Source organism: Vidua macroura, chromosome 5, assembly GCF_024509145.1.
Source record: "Vidua macroura isolate BioBank_ID:100142 chromosome 5, ASM2450914v1, whole genome shotgun sequence".
Classification (NCBI taxonomy): Eukaryota; Metazoa; Chordata; class Aves; order Passeriformes; family Viduidae; genus Vidua; species Vidua macroura.
The window spans coordinates 25,019,248-25,043,380 of NC_071575.1; the positions used below are offsets into that span (position 1 = coordinate 25,019,248).

The window sequence follows — 24,133 nt, forward strand, 5'->3', positions numbered from 1 at the left end:
AGGAGATGGAAAGAAAACTGCAGGCAGCCTCCTCCAGGTATAATTCTTTAAACCTGGGAAACCCATCTAGCTGAAATATCTTTCTCTGCAGGAACAGGGCAAACGACTCCTGTGTGATCAGCTGGGACACCTGAACAGTGGACTAGGCAGTGAAGGAAAAATACTGCATTCTAAGCTGAGAGGAAAAACTAGGCATTGCCACTGTTCCCTCTTCTGGTACCCCCAAATCACCCACCTGAGGGTTCTGTAACTGGTCATGATGAGACCCAACCTCAGCACCCAGAGAGGAGCTCCCATGAGGGGCTGCAAAAGGAACAGTGAGCATCACTGACTGTCTGGAGTCGGCACCATGTCCTGCCGTACACAACAGAGAGACTTGCCACTAAAGATGCACTGAAATATTTAATCATTCGAAACATTCAAGTGCGACAAAATTATCAATGAAACTAATTAAGAATCTTGAGATAATAAGCACTGATGACAAAATGTTCCACTCTAGTGCCTGCCATCAGGCAGTCAGGATTTATAATATCAGTCATTTATAAAGCTTATACCCTGAAGGATCTCAGTGCACTTTCAAAACATGTGCCTCCACACCCACATAGCCCTGCTCCCCAAGGTGACTCAAACTACTCATGCATAACCAGCAAAGGTTCCCAATTAGGGGTGAGGATTTCAGATGATGACAACAGAAATGTGACTATAAATGGCAGGGTGAGCAGAAAAGCGGGGAAGGGCCAGTTTTGGTGTCTGCAGGGCCAGGTCCTGAGGTCTCAGCCAACCCGGCTCTATCACAGGCACCCAGAAGGGCAGGCCACAGGAAGGTCAAACAACAGTGCACAGAGCAGACTTGGGGAGGAAGAAGGTCATGGATTGGATAAAAAGAACAGGGCGCCAGCCTTTTATGCACTGGGATTTTTCAGCAATTTAGGACAGGAAGTGAACCGGTGTCAGGCGATCAACACTGCAGATGGGACTTTAAGCAGCCAACATGTAAATGGGTTTTGGCAAAGATACCGCAACTAACAGGTTTTCTTGGTGGGTTGTTTTTTTTTGTTTTGTTTTTTTTTTTTTTTTTTTTTGTGAGAAATGCCATTTTTAGGTACAGTCAGAGAAATGCTGCCTTCTGCCTGCTATGAGCAGGTGTACAGATGTCGACAGTGAGTTCAGGCGGGTGCCAGGTACTCAAGAATTGTCACTGGGTATGTGAGCTGCCTCACACCATCCCCAAGCTTTTGCAGGAGGCAGGTTTTATTTTCCACTGAGGTTTCCAACGAGCCGGTTCTCCAGTAGACCCTGTCTCTGGGCTCAACTGCTCAGCACAGCCCAATTTTTATTTTGTCTTTTTTTCTAAGTTAAGCCATCTCCACCAGGCCAGCTCCTCAGTGAGGGGAATGGTGGGTGCCTGTGAGTTACCCGCGTGGCTCCCGAGGAGCTGCCCGCAAGACAGGCACAGCTAATCTGGAATGACGCCTGGTAACTGCAACAGCTAATTTCAGACTCAAGGCACCAATTTCCCAGTCACTTTGTAGCTACACTATGTTACCATAACGGGTTCTCTGCACAATTATCACAACACTTAATAAGTTATTCATTTGCGAGAGAGCTAAGAAGCCTTGTAAATTATTTTCACTTTAAAGAAAGCAGACATAATCCCCTCTGGAGGAAGTAAATAGCAGAGTTTCTCACCCTTGTTTTGTTTATTATTAATGTTTGACAAAAAATATTATGTCATCATTAGTAAAAAAACACCTTTACTTCAAAAGAAAAATGTAGAGAACAGGGAAGAATTTAAAATCCAGGTGCACGTGCCATTGTGGCAATGGCATGCATCAGGCACAGGCAGTTTTAATATTTTATGCTTCATAATTTTTTTCTTAAATAATTAACTACCTTTAACTAGTGATTGTCCAGCCCTACCACTGCTGTAGGTTTAACTGCATATTAACAGCTTTGAGTGTTTCTTTGGTGATTCCGCTTCTCCCTGTTCCAAATCCAGGCTGCTTCCAAGCCCTGCTTGACTTTTAGGTTAGAGATCTGTTTCCTCCCTCACCCTGTAACAGATGTAAATCCATTTTCTACAGCTTTGCCCCCTGCAGTAGACTCAAACAACTCCAGTTAAGATCTCTAGTGTTCACTGGCTGGACCAGCATTCAGTCTTTTAGCACAGTGGAGAACCCTGCTCGCTCCAGATGGTGATGTGGGCTTATTTGATTCTCTGTTTGCCTCTTGCAATGCAGAAATGAAGAGTTAAAATCCTATACCTTGGTTTGATTACTGCATTACTGACAGAAAAGCAGATTTGGATAAGGAGACAAGATGTACTGAGCCACTAAAGAGTTGTACCCTTTGGATAACTAATTGTAATTACACGTGTTCTCCCAAAAGCTTTTTAAAACAAAATGTACTACCAAAAATGACCTGGTCTATAATTATAATCTCATAGTGTAGTCCAGTGTTGAAGGATATACAAGTGTACATATATTTAGATGCATAAAGAGGCACATGAGGGCTTGATAGCATTTGCAAGCGCACTCACTGCTTAGAATTTGCGTATCTGCAAGGGTCTCATGGCTACCACATTTCTCTGCAAAGTCTGAGTGTAAGTGGGATTAAAATTACTACTTCCTTAACCTGAAATGCTAAAAATGCAAAGGACAGTATTCAGATTTCTATTCAGTTTCAAGCAACCACTATGGCAATTAGCTTTGACTTGATAAAAGATCTGGTAACAATGTTTTTTTGCAAAACAAAACCTTAACCCCCAACTTGAGTGACACTTCCCATCTAATTTATCTTTGTGCATTTATAGAACTGTAGAAACAGAGAATAAATACATTGGCAAAAAGATCTAGCAATGCTGAGAAACACTTAACTGCAACAACTACAACACTTGAAACCTGAAGGGCACACTGAGCAAAACCAGGTCTGTAAGATAAGCTCAGTAAGATTTCACACTGGTGGAAAATTGCTTTTAGAATGCTCTATGCAATTCTAATACCCACATTTTTCCAAAGGATGCTTAAAACCCCCAGGAGAATTTCTGAAAGAAGGCATACATACTGTCCAACTTCTAAAAAATATATAAATAAATTTTTAAAACATAAATAATTTTAGGAACACAGTTTTAATACAAGAAAACACTAGCAGGTGATATCACTGTGGTTTACAGGCGATATCCTAATCTTTATTTAGGAGAAAAATAATTAACCTAGGAGAAGAGATTAAACAAAACTGTGGTAAATTGACAAGAAATTTTTGCCAGAAAGATTCAGGTAAGAGGGCATGACATATTCCCAGCTATTTTTATGTAGGATGTCAGGACTGGTGGTGAGATGAACCCATACAGCAGCAATGGGGATCAAAACAGAGCCCAGTTCCAAAGGTCACCAAACATTTAAAAAGTTCACATCTGACTGTTGTGGCCTGGATCTATCTATGGTGTTTCTTGTAAAATCAGAGCTAGGAAAGAAAGCAAGACATTCACTTAGCACGAAGTCTCTGTGTCCTTGCATTGTTCTCTCATTTAAGTGCACTGCTAAGGCTCCACTGATAATAAAAGATTGATTTAAAAGACCATTCCACAACCTAAGCAAACAGTGAGCCTGGCTAATGTTACATATCATATCCTCTTGTCATTTACTGCTACTCTCTGTGTTTACTGTGCCTCTCACTCCCCCTCAGTACCAGCCCAAATTTGAAGCAGAGCAGCTGGTCCTCTGGGGTTGATGGCACAACTGCAACTCTGAGGCCAGCAACAGCAGCCTCCTGATTGATTGTAAAAGCACAACCCTGCTCTCAGGCTCTGAACCAAAACAACCTCCTCCCAAGGTGGTGGGTCAAGTCTTTGCAGATTTCCTAAATGACAGACACCTTTATGTCACAAGGTGAACCTTACCTCTGGTAAGATCCAAAATTTAATCACATTATCTGCATTCCTCTATCAAGGTTCCTACTTCAGTCCCAAAGAGATTATGAAAGTAGGTGGTGTGAACAAAAAAAGAATCAAAAAAATTGTCTTGACTCCATCTTTAACTTCTATCAGAAAAGCTATTATTTTGCACGGATTGCTCTTATATTAAATTCAGTACACAGCATGAAGAAAACATCCATGCTCTTCCCATTAGTACAGGAGGAAAAGTTAATGGAGTGTGCTATGTTTTGCTTTGTCTTTCTCTTTACCATTTTTTGAATTACTGGTTTCCCTTTGTGCTCCTAGCCAACATGATGAGTATTGCTCCTTTCCTTCAAATAACTGGACTGTGAGAACAAAGGTGTGGTTTTGGGGCCTGATTCTCAGTTTCACTAAGGTCCTACAAGGGCAGCAGAAACAGGCCTTACCACACTTGCAAGTCCTCTTTTGTAAAACATAACAGCAGAAATGAGGTGATGTTAACCCTTCTGCAGGTGAAGGATGAGGCTGACGTACCTTGATGGTCCATTCCCATTTCAGGAACAGGAAAGAGAGCATAAACGTAAACTGAGAATTTGGCTTTGCAGTTACCCTGGATACAGTTTGTAGGATTTATATGTTTAATTAGAGCAAAAGGTAGAAACCTCCAGAGTCATATGAAAATGATATGTTAAACAAGGTTTTGCCCAACATTTCTAGAACACCAGAACTTGCAACAATGGAACAAGAAAAATTGAAAAGATTACTAAAGCATTTTTTTTTGCTTGTTCTTCTTGAGATCCTTCATTTTCAAGTCAGGAAAGACATTTTACGCCACCTAATTAAAACAACTGGGCGGGTTTGGGGTTTTTTGTTTGTGTTTTAAACAGATACACGGATTAATTAATACAAAGAAGTCCTGTGTCTTTGGCTGTACACAAGATTAGACTGCACAATAACAAATTCCTAAGCTTAAAATGTATCATTTAATGAATTCAGACAATATCTCTTTTTCCCCCACTGCAGAGTGAAGAGGAATGTGCTTAGTAGGAAGTACACAAAGCACTCTTTTAAAAAGTTTGCATTTCTGTCTTTGCAGAGGGTGATGCATGTACATCCTTCAATTTGTGATCTGATCTGATGACTTTCGTGTTTTGGATCTCTGATGAAAATCACTGTATTTTCACTTAAATCCATGTGGGAAACACCAGATGATCTTGCAAAGGATTTCTTGTGGGATGTAAGTTAACCAGAAAATGCAAATACTGTTCTATGAGCTCTCTATTTCCCATGCCAAAACTTTTAAATTGTCTGTGTCTCCTGAAGAAACATGACTATTAACATTACAGGACTTGTAGGTACTTTTAGTGGTTAGTATTTATGTACCATTTGGATGTGAAAATAATTAAAAGTGCTAAAATATCCCAGACTATTTAGAAAAAATACGGTATCTTTGCTCCTGCTGTCACAAGTCTGCCGTGCTAAAGTGGCACCAGGTTACCAAACCTTAAGAAAGAAAATCAGTTGTGTGACAGTTACTGTTCAGGTTAAACATTGTTGAAACCTGTAGCTAAAGCAACCACTTGATTCTGTAATGGAGCTTATCTGCTTGTTATATTTATCCAGAGGGACTGGTCAGGAGGATTACAGCCCCGTGCAAAGTTGCAGGCGATTGTTGCCGTGCAAAATCAACCAGCAAGGTTTTGTGCACAGCACCTTTGGGCAGAGTGGTTTGTCAAGGCAGCACTCTGCACAGAGCTGTGTGTTCAGGGAAGAAGTAAAACAATCAGAAAAGGGAAAAAAAAAAGGAGAAAAGAAGCACCAGGCACCCTCTCAGTACAGCAAACACAGTTTTGTGAGTGACTGCCACAGTCCATGCTGTTCCATGGAGCTGTGAGCGCAGGAGCCACCTCCTGCTGCTCAGTTCCTGCTGGGATGGGCAAAAGGAGAGTGTGCATAGTTCTTGTAAATAAGTAGGGTCACTTCAAAGATATTTGGCTCTAATCCAAACAACCCAAAGGCCCTGAAATTTCAGCCGGCAGCTCAGCTCACCCCACGTGAGCAATGTAAACAGCCAGCAAATTACAACATGGCACAAAATCTGACAAACGTTGGCATCTTTCTCAGCTGACAACGTGGCCACATCCACAGAGGTGCACCTTTCGGTATGGGAGTTTAAACACTCCTTTGACAAGGGATCAAGCATGCCCGGTTTGCACCCAGATTGTGCATTTTGTCATACATTGAGCTTGCACAGGCAATAGGCAGTATTTTAGGTAACTACTACTTCTTGCTCCTCAAGTTTCCATAGGAAATTGCTGGTAGTCATGACTTTCTTATTACAGATGGCATTAAACACATACAAAAGTTTTAAAATAACGAGCCGTTGAGGAAAATCTGCACAACACAACCTGTGACACTATCTGAAGACACCCATGCAACTGGTGTCAAGCTGTGCCACTTAAAGCATGTTTTCAGCACCCACCAAAGACAGCCTGGCAGTACATAATTGTGAGTTTATCACAGGCAGGGAGTAAAATGCTTTTAAACATCATCTTATTTCCCCAGTGAGTACTCCTCCCAGCAGGGAACTCTGCTGGCTGGCTTCTACCAGGCACATTGAGCAGGATCACTTCTAAATAATAATTTCTCCCACAACTTGATTTCCTTACCCTAAAGCCTGGTGTCATGTATCTGAACACTGGGATGCCAGCACCACAAAGTACCCACAACTCAAAGCAAGATATGCTGGAGCAGGATATGACACCCTGGACTACCCCAGGGGTCTGGTAGAATGCCAGCCTTGGGATGAACACATTCAGAGACTTTGGTGGTAAAATCCAAGGAGTTTGAACATTTCTGGAACATACATCACAAGAAAAGCTGGTTGTGAAGATGTACTTTTCTAGAGTGGAAGGGAACAGCACAAAACTGGGAGAGTGCTGTAATTCAACAAACTGCAAAAGAGTAGCTGTGCCCTCCTCCTTAGAAAAACAGTGGGAAAAACTCACCTTTGGGTGAAGGGGCATCCATACAGCCTGAAAATTGTGCAGTGAAATTCAAGTAACCCCTTGTGACTACTCCCCCGTCTTCCCTGATGCTGAAACAACATCAGAGCTATCTGCTGGTGGTGCTTAAATGCTTGTGTTTTTCACATTTGAGAGGCAGGAGTTTTGGACCCCCCGATTCCTATACTTACATACCTTTGGAAATTAGCATTAACATCTCAGCTGGCTACCGATGTGATTAAGATGTGCCTTCACTTTGCAATTTTTTCTTTGAAACAAAGCAAAGGCTTTCGTTTGTTAAGTGAAAATTCCCCGGTGCAAACCCCTCTCTCTCTTTCCCTCCCATTCCTGACCCCATACTGGGCACTTTAATCTAATTTTGGTTTGAGGTTTTAGAAGCTGAAGGCTGCTTCTGAAGATCACTGGGGGAAAAGAAATCACTGGGAGGAACACCACACTTTGAACGGAACGTCCCTGGCACAATGCATATTGGAAAAAGAAAGCACTAAGAACATTTCCCAATCAATGTAGCTGCATTTTTCACAACCAGTTAGAAGAAATGGAAACCTATGGTAAATAATGCTGCTTTGTACAAGTCCAATTACCCTGAATGATAAATTGCCTAATTATTTCAGTTCTAGAATCTTTCCCAAGTTCTTTATCCTTTCCTTTGTAGTCACTGTCTACAGAACAAGAGCGTTTGACTGTTACTAATTAACAAGAGAGAAAGATGCAGGACATTTAGTAAATTCACTTCTGTTTAAATCCATCTTATATTATTTTTCCTCACCAAAGGGGAAAAAAAAAGTAATAATTTATTTAAAAGCTGCTCTGATGGAGAAAATTTTTCTCCATGACTACTCTGTGATATTAAAACAGTCAGCTTTTGTTTTTTACACTCTCCAGAATGCCAAAAGATTAAAGGCACAGCAAGGTTAGATTAGCACCTCGAAATTATCTGCAAAGTTCTCTACTTATCAAGCTATTAAATCTAAATTCATGACTGCACAAAATCATCTTCTTATTGTATCCTGAGTGCATATGAACTTGATGAAATAAGTTCCAAAAAGATAAAGCTTTTAAAAGTGTTTTGTTCCAGTTCACTATGCAATGACTTTCTGACATCTTGTTTCTTCCTTTTTTCTTCATTTAGATCAACAACAGCAGCAAGGGGCTGTGGATAATAGCCCCATGTTCAGAACTTTTTGACTTCTTGATTTTCTCCTTTAAATTTAAAGTATAGCTAGGAGTATTGAAAAAGATATTAAGATTTATTCAAAACCTCTATTGAAGAAGATCAAAATCATCTTATTGTATTACATTTTAAAAACCTGATGGTATGTAAAGCATTAAAAAAACAAACAAAAAAAAACCCAAACATTTTTTTCTCTCCAGCTTATTAACAGAGTCTTTTCTGAAATCCATTTTTTTAAGATGTGTGTAAAAGCAGAACATTTTACATATAAAATAATATTAATATTTTGTTAAATTTTGAAAGCACAGTTTCCATACAGGTGGAAAACATTGAGTCAATGGGACCAAAGTGTGACTTACTTGCACATCATGCCTTAATGTGCTATGCCTCAGTGACAGCCAGGGAGGATAATTCCTTGGACTGAGAAAGTAATCGAGTTCTCAGTCTCACTACATCTGAGACCTGACTAAGGATGGTAAGCATGCAAGCATCTATTTATCTACTCAGTCTTGGTTAAAAGCCCAACATTCCAGCCCACTTCTGGCCAGACTGCTGGCATAGAAACCCTTGTGGGGCACTGACCAAAACATTCAAAATATGACCAGTTACAGTGACATACAGGTGGATTTTGTTGCTTTAAATGATTTGATTTTGGAAAAGTCCCATAACCTGTCTTATGAAAACCAGACATCAAATTAGTTGGTAATAAGTAACATTACAACCATGGAGTTCAGGAGAGCCAACTTCAGCCTCTTTGGGGATCTTCTTGGAAAGATCCCTTGGGAACAGGGCCCACAAGGAAGAGGGGTTACAAGGATCCCTTCCTCCAGGCTCAAGAGTGATGCATCTGAATGAACAAGAAATTGTGCAAAGGGGGCAAGAGACCTGCATGGATAAATAAAGAACTTCTTTCATTACTCAAGCATAAGCAGAAAATACACAGGACATGCAGGGTTAGCCCACTTAGAATGAATATAAAGAGGTTATCAGAGTAAGTAGAAATAAGACAAGGAAGGCCAAGGCCCATCTGGGGGCCAAAATTAAATCTGGCCAAGAATGTCAAGGACAACAAGAAAGGCTTTTCCAAATACATCAATAACAAAAGGAAAACAAAGGCAATGGGCAGAAACTGATGCACAGGAAATTCCACCTGAATTTGAGGAAGAATTTCTTTACTGTGCCGGGGACCAGATACTGGAACAGATTGCACAGAGAGGGTGTGGAGTCTCCCTCACTGGAGATATTCAAAAACCATCTGGACATAAGCCTGTGCCACTTGCTCTAGGATGGCCCTGCTTGAGCATGGGGGCTGACCAGAGCCCCCCCTGTGGTCCCTTCCAGCCTGACCCATTCAATAAATATTAGTGAAAAATTGTTCTGTGACACAGTAAAATATATTAACTGATTTGAAATGGAACAGTCTTCAGACAGGATGTGTTTCCTGCGTTCCTTTGTGTTTTCCTGACTACTCCCTTTGCACCAGTCTTTCTAGCTGGTTAAGTAAGGAAATATTCACTCATATCACTGGGAGACCACCACATTTCTAGAGCCAGGGCACACTCAGAAACACCACCTTTCCTTTCTTCCCACATTAAGAGAGAAGCATAAGCTGAAGCAGGGCAAACAATACAAAAGCCATCTGATGCTGATTAAAAGTAGCAAAATCATATTGTAAGAAATGGAAATTATTTAAATACATATGATCTGCCAGGGTGGTAAAGAAGGGGAAAAAAAAAAGGGAGAGGAGGTCACAAGAAGTTCAGTCTACCAAAAACTGCTTTACATAATCATGAAATGCAAACTAGTTTCCACTCCTTCTGGCACCAGCTCATTCAACCTTCACTTTAAATGCTTATTGACAAATAAATGGACTGGTTACTTCCTATTAATGCTTCCTAATTTATGTATATACCTGGAGGAAAAATTCTATTTTGACCTCACATTCATATAAGCTAAGATCATTTTTAAGCTATGAATATGATGAATACAATTTTAATTTCTTCTTGTTTGCTGCTGGGGATTTGCTGTTTCTTAATAAATTAGGCATGTGTTCTCCTCAGCTCAACTTTTGCACCTTATGCATTTAATATGTGCAATTCAGGAGTCTGTGTGAAACTTCCAGATGAAAGACCTTTTCTTCAGTCATCATTCATTCTCTCCCTCCTTCTCTCTCTCTCATGCAAGCACAGGTACACAAACAGGATTTGTTTTATCAACTGTTCCCCAATGCTTCTCCTTCTCTTCCTTTGCCCATAGAATCATACTATGGTTTGGCTTGGAAAGGACCTTAAAGCTGAACTAATCCCAGCCCCTCTGCCATCAGCAGGGATATCTTCGGCTAGACCAGGCTGCTCAGAACTCCATTCAGCCTGGTCTTGAACACTTTCAGGGATGAAGCATCCACAGCTCCTCTGGGCAACCTGTGCCAGTGTCTCTCTACCCTCACAGTAAATAATCTCACCTAAACCTACCCTCCTCCAGTTTAAAGCCATTGCCACTTGTCCTGTCACTACAAGCCCATGGAAAATCCTTATCGTGAAAGTGGCACTCGTTTTCAGAACTCTCAAGAGTCACTATTGTCCTTACAAGGTAAATGCTGTTAAAGCAAGATTTTACCCCTTGGTCTTGAAAGCCTCTCAGAAGCTGACAGTTCAGTGGAGATTCCTACAGCAGGCAAGGATGCCAGGGCTGGGCCAACATCTTCACGCTCTGAAGAACCTGCCAGTCAGTCTGGGGACACAGAGGGATCTCATCCCAAATGAATGTTAACTAACATACAGCTTGAAAATGCTTCTCTGCTTAGCTTAGTATTTCATATTTCCCAGGAGACAAGTTACTGCCTGATGAATGCAATTGGCTGCTAATGCTGAGACACAGTGTGGGGTCCTGATACAGATGTCCAAAGCCACCCTCTCTCATTTATAAGTTCTTTCAAGGGCCAGATGGTTTAGCTTTTCTAATTTTTTGCATTGAGGTTGCGCCTATTGCTAGCTATTCTCTTTCTTTGCTAAGTATTTATGATACAACAGTACATAACTTATGGAAACTTTTAGTGCCTAACTTCCACGAGGGAAAAAAAAATTAGTATAATACCTTTCTGGACTTGACTCCTACTTCACATTGAAAAACTCCTGAAGGCTAGACAGGCTGCCACTCAAAGAGCAGGCACTTACACCTGTGAAGGCATCCCCATTCCTGAGAAGTCATGGCCTGTTTAACTCTTTTCCTACCATATGGCTAGTCTGGTGAGAACATGTCCCTCTCAATGTCATGGAGAAGAGCGGTGGTGATATTTACTGTGGTTTAGCTTATCTCCTTGCTTCCTTCTAAAAGGCTCAACTGCCCAGTGCAAAAATGTGATCTACCAATTCTACCTGGGACTATGTTCTATCCTGCAAATGATGTTAACTATCTGCAGCTAAAAGGTTAACAGTGATATGAATATAAAAATTGATTGGACATTGCTTTGGTATTAATTTGGCTTACTTTGTCCCTGGAGGAAGCTTGTTAATCATATACAGGAGCAGTTGGGATATGAATCCTGAAGAAAATTGTAACAAGTTTCTTGCTCAGCAGTGGTATTTTTCCTTAAAAGCAAATATGCTCTCTTCTCCATAAAAGTCTGAAAAGTAAGGGGGGAAAGGAGGGGGACAAGGAAGAGAAAGACATGGAAGATGCATCCTTCCCTTTACTTTCCTTTTAAACAAATCTGTCTAATCACATTTAAAGCGCTGCATTATTAACATCTTCACCATTAAATGTTCCATGTCACTAGAAAAATTTATTCTTTACCATGAACCCTGCAGCAGTGATAGTGGGTCAATTATTATGAGGATGGCAAAATACCAAGAAAATTCAGGGGTGAAAATGAGTATCTGTCTAGCATACATTACCTGAGACTCAGTTTTGCTCAGGAATAGCAATAAGGCAGAGTCACTGAGCAACATGTGACATTGCAAGCAAAAGACAAATTAGTCTTCATGGACAAGAGACTGATAGGCCTGAACAAATGGAAAAATAAAAGTTTGGTTTTTTTCTCTTTTCTCTTTGTTTCTTTTTCTTGGGTGAAAAGGGGTAAATGAACTCTGCAGTATCAACAACAACAAGAAGTTCCTTGAAATAAAGGTACATTAATCATTTCAGCAACACCTCTTTCCAGGCCACATAGAATCACCTATTCTCAGCTATGAAAAGGATTTTCCTAGGAAAGAAGTAAGGTTTGGAAAAGTCAAGGAAGAAGTACAATGTCAAGATACAACTGGTGTTTAAAATGTGGAATTTGCTCCTATAAGCTAACAGTAGACTTTCCAAAATAGCAAAGTCAAACCGTTCCTAAAAGATACTCTGACTTACCAATTGATTAACTCAACTCTTTGCATATCATAAATAAGCTGACTCTCCAGAAAGTCTTTACTGTCTTTGAAAGTCTTTATCTCCTTTGGAGAGCAGATATCTGAAGATAAAGTGTAAGAACTACAAATACATGGCAAGCGAGAAGAATTGCTCTCATGCGGCTCCTGGCTGGTCACGCTCTTGCTGCCTGCTCATGCTTCAGGCAAAGGGTGACCGTGGCTGCCTACAAAGCACAGGAGCAAGCAACAGGGATCTTCCACACAGGCCTCCAGGACAACTTCTCTGCCTAGTGCTGGGAGGGTGCCTGGTATGGAAAGCAACCTGTGCAAAGAGATACTTTCTAAGGCTTGCACAGTGAGAAAACCAAGCCCAAACTTTTCCATCTCAGTGCTTCCCTCAGCATTTAAGGCTAGCAACAGGTCTGGGGCAAAGTGGACAAACACTTGGCAAGCTTGGACTCAAGACTTTTCTCATGATACCTCTCTTTATAGAGCAGGGACTCAAGATGGTAGAGATACCAAAGCCCTGAGTCACAAAGGTGCTTATGTGGCTGACATTCTGGAAGAGTTAGAAGTTAAAATAACCTCTGCCCAAGAGAGGTGACTTTGGGTCTCTTGAGGCCAAATCCTACATTTCAAATCAGTATATTCTAGATACTTACAGCAGAGGAGAAATTTGGGGAAAGGCTTATTGTCTTCTCCTAACTTAGCAACCTTTGACTGGTATGTACAGAAGCACCATGGGACTGAGATAAATAACTGATTTCAGCCATTGAAATCAGCATGAAGAACTGCAGAAATATAGTCTAACAGTATTCAGTCCCTACATTTTTAAAAGCATCTCTCTATTTGTTAAAAAAAACTGATTGCTGACAGCTGACATTCATAAATGATGGGAGGCTCTGCAACACCTTTTTAAACAAATACAGAAATCAAAGAGTGTAATTTCTTTCAAGAGAATAAACAGCAACAACAACTGATATTGTTTGTGCTTCCTGCTTCTGTATGTTTTGTGTGTATGTGTGTATAAATGTGTAACAGCAGCTCTCTTCTGTAGACTTTTTTCTGCACACTATTTACAATTCAGACTCCCTTGATAAATGCAAGCCTTCACCGTCAGCAATATTTCCTTAGTGAAGCTTAGTCTCTGTAGTTGCGAGCTTCTGAGAGCACAAAGCCTTGAGATACTGCATGAAAGGCACCAAACTCATGCAAATTGTTGTAGTAATTCCCTGACAGTGACATCTCTCTGACTTTCACCTCTCATTTTCACTAATGCTCAAAGAAAACGTCTGTGCTACCAAGGAGTCTCTCTCTGCATAGACTGCTAAAAAATCCAAAGTCTTCAATCAGGCACAGAGACAACATAAAAAATGGTCCTACCTCTCTCCACTCTAGAAATTTTATGGGAAGGGAAAATTTTGAAATGGCAAAATCCCTTTTCAATAAGCCATCTCCATTAGACTGCAGAGGTATTAGTGAAGGAGGTTTCCAGCGTGAAGAATAGAATTATAAGCCAGTGTAAAGCTTAGTATGATTCCACTCAAGTCAGTGAAGACAATTACCCCAGATGAGCAACTGCCACACCCAGTATGTCTGACGAATTACAGCAGCAAAATCATCAATCATAAATGAGGAGATTATGCATCAGTCCAGTTCAACCTGGGCTATTCACAACTCACTACACACAGCAGTTAAAAAGGAATTAAACAGTATTTTTTCATATATGAAACTATGGATTGCAATGACTTTGGAGTAGCATCATTCAATACTTTTGACATGAAAGAATACAGATGAAACAGTCTGGTCAACATCTTCAGTAAAACATCTTGGAAATATTCCTGGGTCCTAAAGCTATACAAAACCAAGTCTTTATAGGAACAGGAAGATGTCTTTATATCAAAGAAAAATCTCCAAGTCTCCATTTAAATAGAGAAAGCTTATGACAGGACCTTGAAGTTTCTTAAACTTTAGAGTCTCTAGACAGAGGTGAAAATGTTGGTAAGTCACACCAGCGCTGAATTGTTACACTAGTACTTAGTGTGGATAGGAAATTTAATGGAGTAGAGACATGCTGTGTCTTATCCCATTCTTCATTCCTCTCACACTGATGTTTCTAAATGTCATATCAAGCAGTGATAAGAGTAGTACAAAGCTTTTTTAAAATAGAATGGAAAACACAGTTAGTCTTGCAGCCTCCAATGAATGTTTTATGGTAATAGCTGCTCTTTCACGTATTCACTTTTATTTACTTCTCCTGACTCCTGTGCTCTCCTTCACCTTTGTCAAGGCTCCTGAAAGTATTCCTAGGCATCAGCAGCAAGGAGTAGTGAGCTGCTATTTTGTCCTTCACCAGACCTGAAGCCTTACATATCAGTGCAGCAACACATCTCAGGTTCTGTAATGCTCAGTGCAACTTTTTTCCTGTGGTTCTTTAAGTAATGACAACTTTCTATAGATATGAGCTAAAAATCCCCAAAACTTGTAGCACCAAATCTACCTTTTTGTTAATGCAAGGCTTGGCTTGAGAATATGCAGTAAATTATTCCTGAAGGTGAGATTAGAATTCAGGGAGCTCTCGCTGCAGGCTTTTCTATGCTCTGCACCATCAAGTATGGATTTCCTTATTGCATGGAGACAGAGAAGACATATCACTTTTGCCCTCCTTAGCTGCCCCAAGCATGCTTGCTTTTCCCCCTCAAGAAAATGACCTAGTTTCACTGGTTTAACCTGATATGTTTACTTTGCAACAGATCAGGAGCATATACCTACACCCACTCACCACATTTCACCTCAGGGTAACAAATAACTTCTTATGAGACGTTAGCTTGGTCACCTATGTTTTTGCACTCTTTTTTTTAATGCCACTACTCTTCCTGTCTAAAATTATGCAGTCCAATAAAACAACAACAAAAAAATAATTTATAATTGTGAATTATTCAGATTTGAGAGTAGGGACAAGGAAGGGAGAGAGATGTTAGCATTTTTAAATGCTAAAATGGGAATAGAGGAAAAAAGAGAGGCCCCACGTCTCTTGTGAGATGGGAATCCCCAGCATGGAAGATGCAATTTTCATGCCCTAAGCTCTGTGGCTTAGGACATAGCACACAGAACAGCTCAGAACACACAGTGGGCACTCAGAAGCAAGTGTTCATCTGCTCAAAATGAATGTGTGTGCTCCAGGCTTTCTATGATTTTGCTAAATGCACACACACACAAACAAAAATCAACTTGCTTTTACAATAAAATAATCAGTCACACATGCAAAAACTGTTCCTAAATATGTCTTGTGAAGGGCTCTTTAAAACCTCTGCACAGGGATTTTTGACTGAAACTGAGAGGTGAAGACCATGGGTGCATTCTTTCTCACTTGGTGAATGTGGATAAAAAACATCTCTTTCACAACTGTATAGCCTCTAACAGTTCAGGGATGGTTAGCCACAAACGCTGTAAAAATAATCTGGTCTTGAAATAGCAACCTTTCTCTTTTTTTCCCCATGCCCTTCTTTACTGGTACTTACCAGTAAAGGTATGTACTGGTATATCAGTAAAGGTATACCAGGCTTGCTTCACAGCTGATGCCTATCACCATTCCTGTACTAATACCAAACATATACCAGTTTAACCCATCTGAGGATCTGACCCCTCTCTGCTGTCCCAGATCTGTGGTCTCTGCAGAAAGTAGTATTATTTTATACAGACACAGAGGTAGGCGTCCTGCCCCCACTAGTTCATATTTAACTCTCTTTTCATCTTGTTTATTTTGCTTTCATGTTATCAAAGAAAGCTGCGTACCCAGCAACAAGCTTGCAACAAATAGGTACATCTTATTTTTAGCAGATTGCCCTTCACAGGGCACACACTACACTCCCAAGGGATTTATAAAGAGGGTCAGGTCAAAGTCTCTATAATTTGAATTTTTATTTGTGTGTTAGAAGAATTATGCTTGTCTTTTCCAGTACAGTTGGAGCACACACAGGGATTCAAAAGTAGTATGGGAAGATGCAGTGTGTGGTGACTCAGTATTTTGTCTCTGCTTCCCCAGAGAGGAGAAGCTCTGCCTGCCCTTTGCCTACACCCTAAAGACACAGATAGAGGTGAGGGGGGCAGTGTCCTGCCCTCTACAATAACTGAGGCTAGAGGCTTCACCTGTCTGCCAGACTCTAAAATGGGGCAGGTGCCTCTTCTCACTTTGAGGCAAAGAGACACCATGAAGCTTCGACACTGAGCTGTCAGTCAAGAAAATACCTAAAATGTCCTTTAGCAAGGAGATGAGGATGGTCCTGGAGGTAAAAAGAAAAAGATGACAACCCATGACTCACTCAGACACTGTTTTCTGAGGACACCTGCCAGGAAGTGCCATCTCCACAGACTATTCAGGCTGTGCAGTGGAGATTAGCAGTGAGATCTCCCAAGACAGCTCTGAAACAAACTTGGCTGGACACAACAGAGCAGGATAACATGGTCCTGTCTCCTCTGGGTATCTAACTCCCAGCACTGGGACTAGACACTTCCAGCACCTAGCTTTGTATTTCTGCACCACACTGCAGCAGTCTGCACCACGCCTGCCCAGGGATCTCTCACACAGCATTGCCTCAGCTTTCTCCATCACCTTTGTGCTCTCCCAATGTACCCACTATGCAAGATAGACAAATGAAAATCACAGCAAAGGCAGGGGTGTCCTCAAGTACAACACCCAGAGCCACCAAAATACTGCTGTATGCCCAGATGGACCAACCTTGCTCCCTTACTGGCTATTACAAGGTCACCATGCTTTGTGTTTTTGACTGGTGTGCCAAAAAGCTGGAACTGTGCTTGTCATTTATAGCACCTTTTCTCAAATGGCTCTCACATGTCTTTATAAACTTTGGTAAATGAGTATATAAATCACTCTGTCCACCACCAAAGTACAATCATCTCTGGGATGATACACAGCAGCTGCTGTAAAATCAGACTGCAGCTCCACACCACAGATTAGGGCAATAAAACATGCTGCATCAGCCAACTGAAATGGATGGAGGACAGAAGGGGGACGTGGTAGAGGACATTTTGTAGTTCTAATTACCCGAGTATAAATTTGGCTGAAGAGGGTACTGTGTTTAATCCTTGCATATCTGCAAATCAAAACAGTCTTCCACCACATGTCAAAACAATCTGACTGTACCATTCCCCATGTTTTGGCCTTCTAAAGCCCTTCCTTTCTGAAAATTGCAGAGCACCTTGATAAGAGCAAAGCTGATGTGCTGAGTACAAGCAATAACCTAATCAAATTTCTTAGCAACTGACTTGATAACTAACTGAGCCTGTAGCTTCTGTGTCCCTCCCTTCCTCTCTCCTGCATGACAACTGAACACAGCATCTATATATACCCAGTTCTAAAATAGCTTCTGCTCCTGTAACTTGCAAACTGTTCACATAGATCTCATTTTCTAGGCTAAAAGTAGTTAATTGCAGTCACTAAGGGGACTGAACTGCTTCACCCTTTTTCTTATTCTGGGATGGGCTCCTTGAGCAGTGTGTATTGCCCCCCTCCCGCCTCCCTGCCAAATCATGAACTGTTTATAAAAGGAAATCTTTTGAAGGATGGGGCTGCACAGATCAGATCTACAAATCTCCTGTTATCAGGGACTGCAGATGAATTGTTATCCTTCTCTCCCTCTCTTCTCCTTGGCCATACAGCCGTATATGCACCATCTAAAGCTAAACCTGACAACTCAGAAAGTACAGGAATTCATTTGAAAGGTACTTCCAATCAATATATGATATGGGACAGCATGGTTTGGGATGAAGACACCAAATTGAGTTGAGCCTCATACAGACTTTGTACAGAGCAGAAATTAATTTGAGTGCACACTCTCTGCACTGACTTCTCTGCCACAAGCGTCACTAGCTTCATAACCTCTTCTAGACAGTGCAAAAGCTGAAATTATTAGCAAAATACTTATAGAGAACCAAGAGAGTCAAGAATTAAGCATTTTGAATTTGATTATTATTGAAACATTACTAATAGTGAATGGCAGCTCAGTTGGACCATACACAAGCCAGGGTCCATTTAGTTCTCCAGCTTGAATCAGAATCACACCCACACGCGAGCCTCTTGCACTGGCTCACACTGCAGTCTCCAAGTGCAGGGGCTCCTTTAACTGGAACTGGACCAGACCAACTGCTAAGGGAAAGTTGGTACACACAGAGCTAGACTTTAACTACCCCAGAATAAACTCCTGAGGTGCATAGAGTGTGTGTCCAACAGCCCCCACTACCAGCTGTGCTGGATGATGAATCTGTGCCTACAGGAGCACACTACTTGTCCATGTAGACATGGCCCTATGCATGGACTCCCTGTGTGGAATATCCTTAAGGAACCAGCCAGCTAATGACTGATTGCACTCACATTTCTACACACCTTCAAGGAAATGTTTACTATTTCACATCCCCATCTACAGAGAGATGTCATATGAATGACATCACACACTTGTCCTGGAGGATAGCTCTCCCAGCAATTCCGCTTTGGTTTCCAAGGCTGCCAGCTTTCAGGAACTGATGAGATTAACCATATTTTCCTTGGGGGTGCATAGTAGGGGGTCCTGTGCAACTCTGCCCCCAGCATTACCCAGTAAACTGCCCATACTCCAGGCCAAGTTGCACCTTCACATCTTGGCAGGCCTTAAGGAAGTCAAGTGAACTCACCAGACATGAGGGCACAATTAGCCTGCCATCTATGAATGAAACAAATAAATAACAAAAATGAAAACAAAAATTACCTTGGCAAATACAGATAGTGGAGAAGTAATTTGAACACAGTATAAGAGAATTAGATACCATGAATTTTTTTAAAGCTTACAAATATATTCTGCTCCTAGATGAAAAAAAATTATGAACATTTAAAACAAAACTTTGAAGTTTATGATTTGTAAGAACACTATTTATGCTCCTACAAAGATCAGTAAATAAAATTGACCAGAAAAACAACAGAAGCATTTGTAAAAGAGGAAAAAATAGAAAGTTTTAGAGTGTAGTTTTAGAGCCTAACAACAGCTGGTTGATTTCAATAATGCAAAATATTTTTTAAAGGTTAAGCATTCTCTACAACACAAAGTTTCTAGGCCATCTCTTGTGTTAATACATTTACATTGCCTTGCTCCCTGCACAAAGCCCCAGACCAGCACATCATACTCACGTGTTTTGCAGAGAACTCATCCACCTCCTGGAGCACCTTCTCCTGGCACTCTGGGTTGGTGGCCAGCAAGTAGGTGGCAAAGGACAGGGTGCTTGTGGTGGTCTCATAGCCAGCGATCAAGAACAGGAAAGCTTGGCCTGCTATCTCATCCTCTGTTAGCGTCTTCTGAGCCTTTCCAGATGGGGCCGTGCCAACCAGAGGCGCCTCGTTCTGTCTAGGAGCAGCAGATGGGCTGAGCACATCCGAGCACCCGGCTGCCAGGGAGTCGGCTGAGTCACAGGCGTCAAGCATCCACTGGAGAAAATCTCTGCGCCTCTGCAGGACAGGGAACATGAGAGATGGGTCACACAGCAATGCCTTCCATGGGGGATGGAAGCAGAGAGCTACTTCCTATTTATAGTGCATGCTTGGCTCCTACAGAATGGCCACCAGCCTTTCACCAAACGAGGAGGCTTCTATATATCAGCTGGAAATGCCGTAAGTAACAGCCTGTCATTGCTTTCTTCCCAGTGAGATGAGACTGATCTGCCCCCAGTTCACAAAGAGGTATGTGATGTATCCTTCACAGAGGACTGCTACTGGCTAGCTCTGCACAGAGCTTCTTTTATTCTTAGGCTGAGTTCTTGGCACTTTCTGGGAATCAGGGGATTGACACAGGCACTGTACGTGCAGGCTCCATGTGCACCTACCAGATGGAGGCAGCACAAATCATGCTTGGAGGAGCTGGTCCATCTGCTTGGATGGACCATCCTCATTTGTTCATATGGTCCAAAGCATGAACTCACCATCTAAGTTCAGGGTTGCATCTACATTACTTTCTATATTAGCTTAGTGTGACAGGGCTGGAATCTAATCTCAGTAAACCGTGACATCTTTTTATGACAAAGTACAGTTATGAACACTTGTAACAAGATAGCCTTTTACAAAACAATTTTTAAGAACATATTTGCAGAACCATATTAAAACAGTAAGCATTCTCCTACCACAAAACCGGTTTGGGTGGCTTGTCTTTGCAAAATGCCCACTGAATGATCCTACTGTTATGAGAACTGTTTCTTTCACACTAGTTTCTGACACAAAAGCTCTAATAAACAGGCCTATGGCCAAGAGTAAGCTGACTCCCAACCAGTGTGGACAGCAAGCTTGATTAGGCTTTGAAATATAACCCAAAAGGTTTGAATTGACTTTTGCGAGTGGGCATAATAGAATTGTGCTGAACCTAAGCCATAAGGCTGTGTGATTGATTTTCAATTCCTCAAATACCAACAGAATACATGATAGCTCAAGGACTCAGAAGTGACTGCAGTGCGAGAACATGACAACTTGTGCAGTGGGATGGACAAAAGAAGGGACCAAGCTTTTCTCCAAAAGAAAAGAATATGCTGCAAACTGTATTTATCTGTTAAAAATTAATCATCTGAATGATTTCTTGGATCTGATGTTTGAGAGATAAAGTAGAAAAAAGAAGGGCCAGAGAAAAGGACAGGAAAACAAGATAAGAGTAAGGAAGAAGTAATTAATTATAAATGTCAGACGACTTAATCAGATTATTTATTTTTTCACACAACATGGGGAAAGAGAGCAATGAGACAAGAAAACAGGAGAAATACTCAGTGTCCTGTGCTTAGCTCTGCTGCCAACAAACTGTTCTGATCAATCTACAGGCACAGAGGAATGGTTATTTTGGGGTTTGAAAAACACAAGGGATTGGCACAGTGCCTCTTTAACAGCTCCTTCCCTCCACCCCAGAGAACCTTCCCATTTTGCACTTTGTACCCAATGAGCATCCTGCACCCTGGTACACCCAAAAATCAATGCTCCAGATAGCAGCCAGTGCCTGCTGAAGGACTCTGCACATTCAGCAGTCAGACTGAATCGCCCCCATGGCATGGGAGACATGCTTTTCCACCAGTAGGTGAAGGCACACAAAAAACCTGTTACAGACATTGTGCTCTGCAAATGAGCTGCAGCTCTGAAAACACTTCCTTGTGCCTAGACACAATTCCCACCAGCATGATAGGATACCTCTGCTCCATTATGTTCCTGTAGATTGGAGGAAGTAAGACTTCATGCAGACTTCAGCTGTGAATAGCTCAAAATCTCATTTAATTTTTCTGGGAAGGAAAAGTTTATTCACATCCTGGGAGTTCATGTATTGCACGACTCAGAGTCCAACTCTTTGGCATAGCCTGTGCTTCAGGGATTTCCTTGGTACATATATTTGTATTAGGCCATTTCTAAAATTGAAAAAACCAAGCAAAGAAAAAAAAAAAGCCAACCAAACCAAACCAACCAAACAAAAAAGAATACAAAACCAAACAAATAAACAAAAAAAACAAAAAAGAAACAACAACAGCAAAAAAAAAAAAAAAAAAACCAACAAAAAAAGCCCAAAAAAAACCCAAACCAAAACAAAAAAAAAACCCAAGAGAGTCCAGTTCCAGTGTGTTCATTAGTGTGTGGATAAACGAATTCAAAGTAGTAATGAACCACATCTGTAGAGACAGTCTCTTTATCTGCAAGACTAGCCACCATCACCTAAACTACCTTCATAACATAAAAATGTATAATTACATTCCTATTCAATGGAATTGTAGCACTGTAGCCTCCTGCAGCTCAAAAGGTGCAACATTTGCTATGGTTCTGCATCCATCCTCCTTTAGCTGTGAATTTTCTTGTAAACAAACCCATTGCCCTCTAAGGGTTTGCTGTTCCCAGTCATGAGCTGTTAGACGAGCCTGGTCTTATATTTAGACAATACACTCTCTGGAGACCCTGTAAGATGTTTCTCCAGCCTTAAACAAAATCAGGTCCTAGCCTTATACAAAGCATCGAGTTATTGCTGTGATAGCAAAGTAATAATCATAATGACTACTGAATAAAACTTCATTCATGAGAATTTTTGCTGAAAGCAAACTTAATGAATACCAGCACAAGTGAATATTCCCAGGAATGTGCTCTGAAATGCCTCTGTGGCCATTTTGAGGAGCTCTTTTTATTACTCACGTAATATATTTGGTTAGGAATTTAAAAGCTTGTCTTGTTGCAGAATCTGTTTTTAAGGTCATCCTATCCAGAAAAAACTGGATACCTGATCTGTTCCATGTAACTTGCTCACAGGTGAGCAGGGGTTGCTAAGAGCAATGCCTTCATAAACAAACCTTGCAAAAACAACATTCATTTGTAAAAACAATTTGAATCATAGTAGGGGGAAAAAAAGCATAACATTAGAGAGAAGCAAGCTTTCTTCCAAGATAATTCTACACAGCGGAAGGAGCTATATTTCAGCAAAGCTTCTCTTCTTTATGCTTCATTCTGCTTCACTTTAGGCATCAATATAGAGTGCCACATAAAAAATCGTCCTCAACCCAAGCGAGAGAAAAGATTTCCAGGGTTATAACAAGTAATAATGAAACATATTTTTTTTCCGCACCATCAGGATGGAAAAATCGCTCTGATTCCAAAACCTAACAATGGCAATAGAGGCAAATACTAGCATAAACCCAAATATAATTGGATTGTTAAGTGCTAGGAATAAGGAAAAAGCATCTCATGAAAATTCACAGGGGGGTTTCTCCACTTCAGCTGACAGCAGAAGGAAAAAAAATATTAGAAAATTAAATTAAGAAAAAAATGTAACAACAGATCAGGTACTTTCAGTGCCACTGCACAAAAACATTCTTTGGTCATCACATCCAGCTGCTGGCTTCCTTTTTCCATCAGGGACATTTGTTTGATTTTCCTCACAAAAAGCAGAAGCTCATAATAGCCTCCATCCTGTCCTCTGACACTTGCATAGTTACGTTACAATGGTCTCAGAGACAAATTCCTGCCACAAAAGAATGGCGTGCTAATGCGATGGACTCTTGATTTGCCCCTGTACAACACAGACCCTCTCATTAAGCCAATGATAATTGAATGGAAAGCTACGATTTGAACAAAAACCGTATCATTTGAATGCAGCGTGGGACAGGGCGAATGTCTAACTTGGCAGTGACACAGACATCCCCTCTGAAATATATAATAAGACAAGCTCCGCTTACAGCTTCCCCAAGATAGACACCTTGCAGTATATTTCCTGACACCAGTGTTCTGGGCCGTATCATTCCTCTCATTAGTCTCCTTAAGCATCACCTGGCCATGCAGAGAAATGGCTCTGCACGGAGGCGGAACGAGAGGCGCACTCCGCGCTGCAAGAACAGACGTGCGCCGTGCTGGGGAAGACCAGGCCACCAGAATCCACCTCCCCTCTTCAAATCATGGCTCTCAAGCTTTGCAGCTGTCAGAAGGAGAGAGATGTCCCGCTCACACGTGAGATGCAGCATGACTTTTCTCACAGGAGGCAAGGGATATCTCCCGCTCTCTCCACTCTAAACAGGGAGTTGTGGTTTCATATCTGAGGCTGACGTGGCAGCTGACCTTCTGGCAAATTCACCGTGCTGTGGGGATCCAGGGGACCCTTGGGTTATGCTTTTGGTAGAGAAATTAAGCTGTTCAACTGTAGGAAAT

The 24,133-nt window shown here is 41.2% G+C and overlaps 1 protein-coding gene across 5 annotated transcripts in view; it reads right to left on the reverse strand.

Moving 5' to 3' along the window:
* The window catches only part of TBXAS1 (thromboxane A synthase 1), a 229,573-nt gene that overhangs the window by 45,537 nt on the left and 159,903 nt on the right, over positions 1–24,133 (reverse strand). For 4 of the 5 annotated variants that reach the window (XM_053978548.1, XM_053978547.1, XM_053978549.1 and 1 more), the window contains one exon: positions 19,625–19,939. The exons of the other annotated variant lie outside the window; for it this stretch is intronic. In XM_053978548.1, the coding sequence (XP_053834523.1) occupies positions 19,625–19,939 (315 nt within the window). The remainder of the gene's footprint in view (positions 1–19,624; positions 19,940–24,133) is intronic. 5 annotated transcript variants of the gene reach the window in all.